This window comes from Bubalus bubalis, chromosome X (genome assembly GCF_019923935.1).
Source record: "Bubalus bubalis isolate 160015118507 breed Murrah chromosome X, NDDB_SH_1, whole genome shotgun sequence".
NCBI lineage: Eukaryota > Metazoa > Chordata > Mammalia > Artiodactyla > Bovidae > Bubalus > Bubalus bubalis.
The window spans coordinates 63,616,707-63,630,217 of NC_059181.1; the positions used below are offsets into that span (position 1 = coordinate 63,616,707).

The window sequence follows — 13,511 nt, forward strand, 5'->3', positions numbered from 1 at the left end:
GTGCCTGTTACCACCTGCTTAAGTAAACACGCAGGCAAGGTCATCGATGGCAAGCCAGGGGAGGGATCGAGGGTGCTCTGACAGGAAGGCAGAGTGGTCAGGGTAAGCAGGACAATGAGTGCAGTGAGGGAAGGGTGAAAGACTGGAGCTCTGTAAGGGGGTCACGAGTTCCTTCTGACAGGGAGGCAGAATGGCAGCAATGAATGGAAACTGCTAAACCCCAGAGGAGGGTGTTTAGAGAACTAGAAGAGGGCCTTCAGGGAAAAGGGAGGACGTGCCAATGTGGCCAGACAGAGCCCACACAGATGGGCGCGCTCCGCTGGCCTGACGGCCTGGATGGTAGCAGAGGCTGACCCAGAGTCCCCACCACGGATTCCAGAGGTACTGTTCTGGAAAATGTTCTGATGTGGAACAGCTCCCCACCAGGCCTGTCCCACTCCCTTAACCCCTACCCCCCAGAGAGAGGGCAGAACACAGAATAGGAGAAGTCCTTTAATCAGAAACTGCTGTGGCAAAACCAATGCAATATTGTAAAGTAAAATAAATTAATTAATTAAAAAAAAAAACACAACTGCTGTGAGACTGGGGCAGAGAGGGGGCAAAACAAGGGGCAGAGGACGCTCTGGTGGAGGCAGAACAAGAGGCAACAGGCTTGGCCACAGCTTGCCGGCCCCGGAGGTAACAGCTGCTCCTCTTGCAGGAAGATACTGGGCTCAACCTGTGAAACAGCAGTCAGGGAAGAGCCTCAAGCCAGGGCCAGCCCACAGCCCTGCTCAACAGCCAACGTTGCGGGAAGGGGTATGGAACGTGTAACACTCACTTCAAGGGATCCGGAACTTCTCAGCCAGGTGCTGCAAGGAGGCTGCAACAGGGAGAGGCATAAACAGGTGCTCCAGACAGACGGACATAGAAGCCTGTCCCCCTGTCCCCGTGGGGAACCACCTAGCCCTGCAACCTGAAACCCACGTACCCCCAGCCCTGATGCAAAGAAAGAGCTCTGGGCCCGATCGGGCCCCACTGCCGGAATTAAATGTGGAGCCATTTCCTAAAAGGAAATAAAATGTGCCAGCAGCCCTCAAGCTTGGGGCCACGCCCAAACCATTCAAAAATTGTCTCGCAAAATATCCAACAAGAACCTTAGAGGCCACACCAGATCACCAAGGCATCTCTACAAGTCCTATCAGAAGGAACTCTCTAGGACTCGAATGGCTGGCAGAGTGTGCACGCAGTCCACACAGTACGTTGTTACTTGTCCGCACGCCCAGCCCAACATGCACCGCACGCTCCTGGGGCAGGCTTGCTAGGTTCTCCTCCCCACAGGAATGCTGCTCCCTGCGAGGCCCCCTGCACTTGCAGCCCACCCCACCCCAAGGGCCCACCCCGCTTCTGCACTAAGAACCCGCCGCTCTCTGTCCCTGGTTCCTCATACCAAGTTGCTTCTTAAGGTCGTCTATTTCTTTCTCTAGCACCAGACACTAGGCCAGCAGACACAGGAGGAAGAGAAATGGTTAGTATACACCCGGCTCCCCTCTCCTCCTCCTCCTCTCCTCTCCCCCGGGCCCTCCATCCCAAAGCCAGGTATCCAGACTGGCAAGGGAAAGACTTTCCTCAGTGGAAAGGAGGTGGGCTCCCTCCCTGGGGTATGGGATGGGGCCAGGGGGCAGGCGGGGAGGGGGCCCACACATGTCAGTTGTACTTGGACCCAGATCCCACCATGGGGTTTGGGTGTGCATTTCCAGGAGTCAGAAGAAGCATTACCCGAGGACAGCCGTGCCTTCCGGGTGGCTGCTGCTGCCTTTTCGGTCTTGGGTGATGGTCAGCTGGTTTCTGGTCACCTGACAGGGAAATGACACACAATCCAGCTTCCCAGGCTCCCAGTGAGGTGGAAAGGGCCAAGCAGGGTCTAACGCGAGGTGAGGCAGTACCACCCTCTGCTAGCATCAAGCCTCCCCTGCTCTGCCCGGCAGGCAGCCCAAACCTTTTCTCTGGGCCTGCCCCTCCTATTCCGCAGGGGCAGCCATTTCACCACGATGGTCGCCAAAGACTGTGGTTCTGGGTTCGAGCCTCCCAGAGCGGCAGCCACAGCCAGCACCTGGGAGAGCAATGTGGGCGAACAGCACTTCACAGAAAAGCCTATTAGCCTGCAGGTCTACGCCCAGAGTAGCTGTTGGGGCACTGCCACCAATCACCCCTGCCAAACAAATCCCACACAGAAGGTGATGGGGCCAGGGCCAGCCCTGTTGACACCCTGTTTCCCATGGGAGAAGTGGCCTGAGAGCAAGGCTGAGCCCCCAGAAAAGAGAGAGTGAGTCAGAGACAGAGGTTTCTGCCCTCACCCCTGGTCTCCACCCCCCAAATCAAAACCCAGGACACTCACCTGAGGGGCCAGGCCCTCCGGGCATGACTTCTCCCTTGTTCATGGCCATGCGCTCTGAGTTTCCTGAATCCTGCCCGCCTCTGATGCTGAGGTTGGCGGTGCTGGGTTCTCCATGATGCACCCGTGGACAAGATGGCCACGGCCTGTCAGTGGTCAGCTAAAAACAAAGATTTCTCACTGATCTGGAGTAAGGACGTGTGTGTGTGTACGTGTGTGTGTGTGTGTGCGCGCACGCGCACGCGCACACGTGTGTGTACCAGTGCATTTATGTGTCTTTGTCTGTGTGTGAGAGAGCTCGTATGAGTCAAGACCGAGCTGAGGCAGGGAATTGGAAAGAGAATTGAAAGGCTGATCTCTTTAGCACATTCTCCGTCAGTCAGCCCCAGGCCAGCAGGCAGAGCTGAGCAGGGGACAACAGTGTGGCACTGAGAAAGCCCGGGGTCCCTGCAAGGAAGGTTTGGGGAACAGCCAGGAAGCAGGATTCAGGAAAGTGATGCGTCTCAACACCGAAGCTCTGTGAAGCTTTTAAGGGGTCCCCTCAAATCAATTCCCTTCCACGCCAGCCCCAGCCTCGTGGAGGAGGCTGGAAACAGGCCACGGGTGGAGAACCGAGCCCAGCACACCCAAAGTGCTACCTTAACGTTTGTCCCTAGTAAAAGGACCCCAATCTGGCATCCTAATGACCCCGTGACTGAGGGTCACCCAGTGATGACCCCTGAGGAATGGAGAGAGGGGAGCACGGGGTGAAGACGTGTGTCCTGGGGAGGGTGGGAGGGGAAGAGTGGGGAGAGAGGAGGGGCCTGGCCTACTCACTTGGCCCTTTGTGGCTGGGTCTCTATTTGGGTCGTTGTCTTCTCCTGACACCGCCGTTGCTGCCACCGACTCCCGGGCCCGCCTAGCCACGGATTTCTTCCTGGCGCCGGTGTGCTTGGACTCTTTGGCTCCCCCAGGGACCAAGGCATACTTCTGGGACCTCCCACGCAGCGGGATGCCGGAGATTGGGGGTAAGGTGGCCGGAGCCAGGGGAGTGGCCGAGATTCCCCGTCCCCAGGAAGGGAAGGTTCTCCCCAGGGCAGGTTTGGAGACGGCCCCAAGGGATTTCTTCTCCTGGACCCTCTTCCTCCTAGGACTGGGCCGCGGCAGCCTGCCTGTAGCGGCAGCTGCAGTAGCTGCTGCTGCTGCTACTCCCGGGTAGCTGGGCAGGCTGCCCCCCTTCCCCCCGAGTACGCTCTGCATTTTCTTAGGAGGTGAGATGTCCTCCTGCTCTGCATCGCCCTGCTTGCCCTGCCTTTCCACAACCGAAATCAATCCTCGCGGAGCCGAGGACAGGCAAATGCCTGGCAAGTTAGGGAGATTCTCCCTGCCTTGGACTTTCGAGTGTCTGGGTGTGTCCCCAGGATCCTTGGGGCTGTTCAGCTTGGCCTGGCCTCCGTCTTTGGGATACATGCTCACCCTCATAGGCTGTATCTCACTGCACTCATCAGAGGACTCGGAGTCGGAGAACAGCCTGGCTGGGCTTACTGAGGGGGGCCACGGGCGATCCACAGCCACGTTCAACCTACTCTTAGTGCTTCTCTTAGGGTTCCCCCAGACCCGGCCCGTCCTGGGCCTGCCGACCCGGAGAGGGCTGGCCTCAGCCCGTGCCGCTTCCCCACACCTCTGGGCGGCTGCGCCTCGACTGCCGAGACACGCCTCCACGTCCAGCAAGGCAGACACGTGGCCGACCGCCTGGCTCTCCGGGGACATGTGTCTGAGGATGCCCCGCAAGTCCAGGTCGGCCAGCTGCCGCACGATGGCCTGCAATGACTCGTCAGATAGCTGCAGGGCGTACCCTGTGTCGTCGGCCGGGGAGCCAGGTCGGCCTTCGCAGCCCAACAGCACCGGCCCTCCCGCTTCCAGCACCTCCCGCTCTGACTCGAAGCCCTCAGGGTCTGGGAAGCCATCCCCGCCCTCACCCTCGCCGCTTCGCGGTGCCCCCGGCTCGGGGCCGGGGTCGGGGCCGGGTCCCCGCGGGGCTGTGGAGCCGGCCTCAAGGCCGCTGGTCTGCTCCCCGCACTCTGAGCCAAAATCCGGTCCGCAAACAAGCTCCTCATCATCCGAGGAGCTCATGTCGCGATCTGGGTGGCCTCCGGACCTGGGGCGGTGACGGTTTATCAACCGGGTCGCGGTGGCGGCTGTGATGGCGGTCGGGGCAGCTGCGGCGGGTGGCGTCTGGAGGTGCCGTCAAGCACCACAGGCACCGCACGCGAGAGGTGGTCGCAAACGACGCGAGGCTTTCAGCGTGCCAGCGCTGCCGCCTCCTCATTGGTCTGGTTCCCGCCAACCAGCACGCGCCTTGTTTGCCCGCCCCCTCGAGGTGTAACCAATGGGGTCGAGGGCCTCCTCTGGTTTGTTGCCAAGCCCGAAAGCCATGCCGGCAGTTGGCGAGTTGGCTGGTGAAGGTCATGCTGCGAGTGTATCTCTGTCAAGCCTCTCGTCCCACCTCCTCCTGTCCCACCTCCCCTTTCCGGTTAGAGTCACAGCCCTGAGTTCTGACTGTGTACAAAGTGGGTGGAGCGGGAGGCTGAGGCGGGGTTGGGGCGGGTAGTGAGGGTGCTGGGCGCCTAGCACGTGCTGAAAGCATTTGCCAGCCTTCCTTCCACCACAAGGCTTATGACCCAATGGGAGAATGGGCAGAGGAATCCCGCACTCAGTGATGAGTGGTCGGCGTACTTCTCCCTAAGAGGCCAGAGGACAAAGGGATCGTGGTTTTGTTCTGTAACATCTCTGCCTCAACTGCTCCATCAAACGTTCTTGGCAGGCAGATTTGGGGGACAGACTGGGGTTGACCTCACTCCCTCAGCTCTTTCCCCACTCTGAGGCAATTCAAAGAAGAGAGAGTCTCAGTCAGTGTCCAGTTACACCCGCAAAGATGCTCACCCCTGCTGATCCTGGAGATGTAAACTAAAACCACGGATCGGGCTTCACACACTAGGATGACAAGCTTCCAAGTGCTTAACCATTCTGAGAGTGGGAGAGTTTAGGAGCAAACCTCTGTGGCGGTGGTGCAAGAAATCCATTTGGGAGGTGATTTGGCAGAATCTATGAAAAGCAACTTACACAGCAGAGACCCCGTGCCCTGCACTCTTCTAAGTGCTGTACGTAAATAGTAATGCTTCCTTGTGACACTCCTAGGACTATAGTACTAATGATTACCAGCCTCTTACAGGTGAGGAAACAGGTACTGAGAGGTTCGGCCACTGGCCCATGGTCTTTTGGCCCATGGGGATAAGTGGTAGAATTGAAGCCAAGCAATCTGACTCCAGAGTCCTTGCTTTGATCCAAAGATCTAAAAAAGCTATTTTTTCCCCCTCTCTCAGGAAGTCCACTGCCTGGCACATCTTCTAAAATTGAGGGTTTATTTCTAAGATGTCTGTTTTACTCCATTGGTCTATGTGTTAATATGGCAGTAACGCACAGTTTTGATTACTGTAGCTTTGTAATGTTTTGAAATCAACAAGTGTGAGTTCTCTACTTTTTCTTTGTCCAAATTGCTTTGCTTATTAAGGATCTCTTTAGATTCTACTTAAATTTTAGGACAAGTTTTTCTATTTCGGTAAAGCATGCTATTGGGATTTTGATAGGGTTTGCAGTGTGTAGATCACTCTGGGTAGTGTGTTAGAAGAACAGATCAAGTGGAGTGTGTGTGTGTGTGTGTGTGTGTGTGTGTGTAAAAGAATTGACTCATTCAATTATAGAGGCTGGTAAGTCCCAAGATCTAGAGGGTGAGTTGGCTAGCTGGAGACCCAGAAGGCCAGTGGTTTAGCTCTAGTCCAGGTTAGAAGGCCTAAGAACCAAACCAGTAGAGCTGATATTTCAGTTTGGGTCTAAAGGCAGGAAAAGAAGCTGATGTCCCAGGTTGCCTTTTTGTTTTATTATGACTATCAGCTGATTAGGTAAAGCCCACCCACATTATCGGTGTGTGTGTGGGGGAATCTGTTTTACCCAGTTGACTGATTTAAATGTTAATCTCATGAAAAAGCACCCTACAGAAACACCCAGAATAATGTTTGACTAAATATCTAGGCACTCTGTGGGACCAGTCAAGCTGACACATAAAATTAACCACCTCAGATAGTTTGGACTTCTTAACAATATTTAGTATTCCAGTCTGTGCAGACAGATGCCTTTCCATTTATTTGTCTTTTTCAGTTTCTTTCAGCAATGTTTTGTAGTTTGCAGTGTACAAGTTTTTTGGCTCCTTGCTTGAGTTTATTCCTCAGTATTTTACCCTTTTTTGCTGCTAATGTCAATGGAATTGTTTTCTTAATTTCCTTTTCAAATTGTTCTTTGTTAGTGTATAGTAATACAACTGAATTTTGCTTTTGGATTTTGTGTCCTACAACTTTGTTGAATTTGTTTACTAGTTCTACCAGTTGTGTGCACGTGTGTGTGTGTGGGCGCGTGTAATCTTTTGAGTTTTGCATGTACAAAATCACGCTCTCTTCAGTAGAGCTAATTTTACTTCTTTCTGATTTGGATGCCTTTTATTTCTTTTGCTTTCCTAACAGCTCTGGCTATGACTTCCAGTTGTTGAATACTAACATAATGGTGAGAGCAGGCTTCCTTGCCTTGTTCCTTACCTTAGAAGAAGAGATTTCAGTTTTTCACCACTGAGGATGATGTTAGTTGTGGCCTTTATTATGTTGAGGTAATTTCTTTCTACTCCTAGTTCTTTGACTGTTTTTTTCTCATGGAGTGATGAATTTTTTATGCATCTATAGAGATGATCATGTGATTTTTGTCCTTCATTCTGTTAATGTGTTTTATTACATTGATTGATTTTTACATGCAACCAAGGGATAAATCCCTTTTGACCATGGTACATGGTCCTTCTAATGTGCCATTGAATTGTTTTGCTAGTATTTTGTTGAGGATTTTTGCATCTGCATTTGTCCGGGAAAGTGGCCTGTAGTGTTCTTTTCTTTTGGTGCCTTTGATATCAGGATAATGCTGGCCTCATAAAATGAGTTTGGAAGTGTTCCCTCTTCTTCAATTTTTTGGAAGCATTTGAGAAAGATTGGTATTAATTCTTTAAATGTTTGCTGGAATTCTCCAGTGATGCTATCAGTTCCTGATTTTGTGTGTGTGGGAGGGAGAGGTTTGTCATTACCAATTCAATCTCATTATTGGTCTATTGGGTTTTCTGTTTCTCCTTGATTCAGTTCTGGTAGATTGTGTGTTTCTAGGAATTTATTCATTTCTTCTAGGTTGTCCAATTTCTTGCCACAATTGTTCATAATATTCTTGTGTAATCCTGTTTGTTATTGTCGCATTGGTTATAATATCCCCTCTTTTATTTATGATTTTAGTAATTTTACTCTTTTTCTCTTAGTTAATCTAGGTAAGTATTTAAAAAAAAATTCTTTGTGTATAAAGAAGTTTGCTCACAACAGTGTTGTTTACAAGGGCAAAAAACCCTGACTGCTACTTACATTTTCATCACAAAAGCTACTAATATCTGTTGAAACTTTACTATGTGCTAGGCCCTCTACATGCATTATGTCATTTAATTCTCACAACAGCCATGTGAGGTAGACACTAATCTTATCCCTATTTTATATACAAGGCACAAACTTGTGATAACTTGTCCAAAGTCAAACATCTAGTAGGTGGTGCAATCAGGATTTAAAGTCTGGTCTTTGGGTTTATATAGATACAAATCTGTGTTATACAACTATTCGAAAAGGAAGCATGTTGCAATAAAAGATATACTGCACTGTTCTAAGCAAGAATTCAAGAAATCTGCAAGTGCCTAAAAACGTTGTATTGAAACATGAATGTCCAGGATGGGTTTCTGGCAACCAGTGGGTGCAATGGCTCAGAAGCTTTTTTTTTTTTTTTTCCTTTGGTTATGGGCCCTGTGTTAGTCTGTTCGAGTTGCCAAAACCAAATACCACAGGCTGGATGGCTTAAACAAAAGACATTTAGTTTCTCATAGTTCGGGATACCAGAAGTCCAAGATCAAGGTGCCAGCAAGTTCAACTCCTGGTGTAGGCACTCCTCTTGTATTGCAGTTGGCCACCTTCCCTCTGTTTCCTCACATGACATTTCCTCTGTGTGTGTATGGAGACAGAGAGAGAGCGCGCGCGAGAGATCTGGTAACTCCTCCTCTTATAAGGATGTCAGGTCCTTTGGGATTAGGGCCCCACTCTTACACCTCTGGATGTGTTGTGCTTGGTCACTCAGTTGTGTCTGACTCTTGGTGGCCCCGTGAACTGTGGCACACCAGGCTCCTCTCTCCATGGGAATTCTCCAGGCAAGAATCCTGGAGTGGGTTGCCATGCCCTCCTCCAGGGGAACTTCCCAACACAGGGATGGAACTCAGGTGTGCCACACTGCAGGTGGGTTCATTACCGTCTAGCCACCAGGGAAGCCCAAGAATACTAGATTGGGTAGCGTATCCCTTCTCCAGGGGTACTTCCCGACACGGGAATCAAAACCTATATTGCAGGCAGCTTCTTTACCAGCCCCCTCAGTTAACCCTAATTACCTCTCTAAAGGCTCCATCTCCAAATTCAGTCACATTGAGGGTTAGGGCTTTAAGATAGGCATTTGAGGGCCACACAATTCAGCCCATAATAGGACTCCTTTGAGAATCTATTGAAAGCTCTATACACCCTCCCAAGAAGACTGTATACATTGCCTCCCACAACTCTGCACACAATTTCAGGAAGTTCTTGGAATCCAGGTTGAGAGCCACTGTTCTAGGTCACCTTCCTCTTTTCCCAGGTGGAGAAACGAGAGCTTCAGAAAGGGGAAGTGCTTTTCGTCAGGTTAGGAGAGAGGTAGGTCTCCTGATTGCTCATCAAGTGCTTTTACTCTGCCTTATGTTAGGCCTGTTAGGTCAACAATCCATGGTGACCCCAAAACACTAGCGATTCTGTGGGTGCAGTGAGGGGGAGTGCTTCACCTGGGATGCTCAAGTGAGTGAACAAGGCTCTAGCTATAACTGACAGTAAATGGGACCGGTTTCATTGTTTCAAATTAGTCAGGAGGTTGGGAAGAAGCTGCCCCAGCTTCAACATACATCCACAAGAGTTCTGAGTGTGAGGCGATGCAGGTGCTTCTGTCCTAACAAACAGCCAAGTGGGGACTGAACAGGTAGAGTTGAACTGCCTGCTGGCCTGGACATGGCACTGTCCCTCTCCTCTCAGATTCCTATTTGTACACCCCTCAGGAGTAGACCTGTTAGATTTCTACATGAGATTATCTAGCTCTAATATTCTGTACGTCTGTGATTCTGGGGCAGGAACCATGCGGGACAAATCAGCTGAGGCACGTGGGTCCTAGTTCAGTTCAGTTCAGTCGCTCAGTCGCGTCCCACTCTTTGTGACCCCATGAATTGCACCGCGCCAGGCCTCCCTGTCCATCCCCAACTCCCGGAGCTTACCCAAACTCATGTCCATCGAGTCGGTGATGCCATCCAGCCCTCTCATCCTCTGTCGTCCCATTCTCCTCCTGCCCCCAATCCCTCCCAGCATCAGAGTCTTTTCCAACGAGTCAACTCTTCGCATGAGGTGGCCAAAGTATTAGAGTTTCAGCTTTAGCATCAGTCCTTCCAAAGAACACCCAGGACTGATCTCCTTTAGAATGGCCCTAGAATCATGGGCAAAACAATTTTTTTTTTTCAAAATGTCTTCTGATGGTGTGCAAGAATTAGCAATAAAACACATGTAGTTTAAAGAGATGAAAAATCCCGAATAAGCACAAGACCCTTTACACGCTCAGTCATTTAAGGTAAAGTCTCAACAGAAATGTTTCCTCAATTTCTGTTTCAGGTCTATCCTTAAACAGGGAGGCGAATTATAATAGCTGGAATTCTGAACAACAAGGTTAGAGGGTGGAACAGTATTTATAATGGGAAAAGTTATGTTATCTTTAGGCAGAGGGGTGGCCCCAGAAAATGACTCTTGTTTCATTTCATCAATCAACGAGCATTTACAAAACAAGACATTCTTCCTATTGACCCTATCAATGCCACAAACCAGTGTGGAGCCTTCACTTGGGCCACAAGACTAGAAACAAAAGCAGGGGCACTCACTGCGGGGTGGAGGCTAACATTTCAGGAAAATTCTTCCAGCTTTGCTCCCTACAAAGAACAAGGGAAGGGCTTGAAGGGCTGTGCACACCCACCTACTGCTTCTGTGCCAGGGGAAGGTGGGAGCACACCCAGTGTAGCACATCAATGGTCTCAGTTTCTGTCTGAGGAGAAAGAGGAAGACTAGAGCTGCTGATGCGGGGAGCAGGGGTGAAGGTTGGCGTTGAGATAGCAGTGTCAAAAGGGCAAGGGAGATGCAGCGCATCCAACCACCAGCACCAGCACCATCCCCATCACCACCATATTGGCACAAATAAGCTCTTCAGTCTCAGGGGTTAATAGACGAATCACAAAGAACACGAGGAACTCCAAAGGCATGGCATCTGGCCCTTCCCAACCAACGGCGTTAACGATACTGCCCTCGCCTGGTCAAATCGGTGTATTACAGCGCAGGCACATTGCTTTGGATTTTTGGCCTTCATTTCTTTTTCTCAGGTTCTTGGTGCTCCACCTCTGAGAGGAAGTGGATGGGGAGGGGAGAAGTCTCTGAGAAATTGTATCCAAATACATCACTTCTGTGAGTTTCAGCACAAGTTCACAATTAAATTCTGAATGATAATGTACTACCCAAATATGGAATATTTATTAAAAACTGAGATTGATATTATAATTATGTAAGCATCACTTAATTATTTTTCTTTACAAAGGTATGAGTTCTCCAAAATATAGCTATTAATGTAGATGAAATCAGATTTCTAAGCTCAATTAGATATGTTATAAACAAAGAAAGTAACTTTGGTTCTACTTCTGGTTAGAACATAATTACAATATGCTTATACTGGGATGTTATTTCCCTAGGCATTATCTTTTTCCTCAATTATACTGAAATGTAACATAGAGAAGAAGTCACAATATATGTGTGGACTGTAATAATTGATTATCAAGCGTATACCCCCAAGTCACAGAAGAGGATAGTGTTGGCTTCCCCCAAGACTCCTGAAGTTTCCCTGTCTTATCTTAGCCCTATTCCTTATTCAAGGAGAATAGGCACACTCTTCCTTATATACCATCCTTTCTTCCCCTTTCCCCAAAATTTTATAGAGTATATACATGTTCAGTTCAGTTCAGTCGTGTCCAACTCTTTGCGACCCCATGAATCGCACCGCGCCAGGCCTCCCTGTCCATCACCAACTCCCGGAGTTCACTCAAACTCATGTGCATCGAGTTGGTGATGCCATCCAGCCATCTCATCCTCTGTCGTCCCCTTCTCCTCCTGCCCCCAATCCCTCCCAGCATCAGAGTCTTCTCCAATGAGTCAACTCTTCGCATGAGGTGGCCAAAGTATTGGAGTTTCAGCTTCAGCATCAGTCCTTCCGATGAACACCCAGGACTGATCTCCTTTAGGATGGACTCGTTGGCTCTCCTTGCAGTCCAAGGGACTTGCAAAAGGCTTCTCCAAAACCCCAGTTCAAAAGCATCAATTTTTGGGCGCTCAGAGGTGGAGCACCAAGAACCTGAGAAAAAGAAACCAAGGCAAAAAATCCGGAGCGATGTCCCTGCATTGTAATACACCGATGTGACCAGCCGAGGGCAGTATCGTCTAAGGCTGTTTGTTGTTTGTCCTCAAGCAGAAACGGAGACCATTGATGTGCCAGACTGGGTGTGCTCCCACCTTCCCCTGGCACAGAAGCAGTAGGTGGGTGTGCACAGCCCTTCAAGCCCTTCCCTTGTTCTTTGTAGGGAGCAAAGCTGGAAGAATTTTCCTGAAATGTTAGCCTCCACCCCGCAGTGAGTGCCCCTGCTTTTGTTTCTAGGCTTGTGGCCCAAGTGAAGGCTCCACACTGGTTTGTGGCATTGATAGGGTCAATAGGAAGAATGTCTTGTTTTGTAAATGCTCGTTGATTGATGAAATGAAACAAGAGTCATTTTCTGGGGCCACCCCTCTGCCTAAAGATAACATAACTTTCCCCATTATAAACACTGTCCCATCTTCTAACCTTGTTGTCAGAATTTCTGTTTTTGTGCCAGTACCACACTGTTTTGATGACTGTACCTTTGTAGTATAGCCTGAAGTCCTGCTCTGGCTATTCACGGTCTTTTGCGTCTGCATACAATCTTTGTTCTGGTTCTGTGAACAATACCATTGGTAATTTGATAGGGATTCAATTGCAGCAGTAGGTTGCACTGGGTTGTACAGTCATACTGCCAATATTGATTCTCCCAATCCAAGTGATCTCAGAGAGGCAGCCTGTGAGCTGTGGCTTTAAGTTTTCCCCTTTGAAAAAAAGCATTTCTCAAGGAGGCAAAATCTGTGAAAAAGAGGTACAGAGTTTATTGTTAGAGACACAGCACAACAAGTAGGAGAGCACACAGAGAAACGGTTTGCTTAGTTAGGACAGAGAAGGCAATGATACGCACTTGGAGAGAAAAGGTGTGGGCATCTGTCCTAATGAGGAGGAGTGCAGTAAGAGGCAGTTAAGTCATTTATATAGGACAGGCCTTTTCGGTCTTTGTTTACGTTTGGCCAGTTATCCTGTTTCTTTTCTCACACCTGACCTGCCCAAGGACCCTCCACAACATGCATGAACAACTCTATTCCAAGATGCATGCCAGCCCAGAGACCTATAGGGAGACCCCCATAACATCACATGTTATGGGGTGGGGCCCCTTTGTTTTTGACCCCCAAGGAGCCTTTCTGCCCATGTGCAGTGTCTCTCCTGCCCTGAGAATGGGACTTATGTGACCTCTTGATCTTTTACTCAGAGAGTAGCTCCTCTGTCTCTGCCAGAGCTGTTATCTTAAAGTGTCCTCAGGAGACAAAGCCTGATTATTTACCCTGTTACTCTTATTCTATTTCAAAGTGCAAGCTGGAGGCTGATTGTAAACACCTGGACTCAAGCCCACTTGCCTCCTTCCTTGCTGCTGCTGCTGCTGCTAAGTCGCTTCAGTCGTGTCCGACTCTGTGCTACCCCGTAGACAGCAGCCCACCAGGCTCCTCTGTCCCTGGGATTCTCCAGGCAAGAGCACTGGAGTGGGTTGCCATTTCCTTCTCCA

General features: G+C 49.8%; 1 protein-coding gene across 1 annotated transcript; it reads right to left on the bottom strand.

Annotated features, from left to right (window-relative positions):
* Window positions 1-561: 561 nt before the first annotated feature.
* On the bottom strand, window positions 562-4,501 carry LOC102406512 (uncharacterized protein CXorf49 homolog). Its single transcript, XM_025277889.3, has 6 exons — window positions 3,191-4,501; window positions 2,378-2,534; window positions 1,759-1,835; window positions 1,430-1,475; window positions 821-862; window positions 562-718 (listed from the first exon to the last, which is right to left on the bottom strand). The coding sequence occupies exons 1-5, from the start codon at window positions 4,484-4,486 to the stop codon at window positions 822-824; spliced, it is 1,617 nt and encodes a 538-aa protein (XP_025133674.3). The 5' UTR covers window positions 4,487-4,501; the 3' UTR covers window positions 562-718; window position 821.
* Between the last annotated feature and the right edge of the window lie 9,010 nt (window positions 4,502-13,511).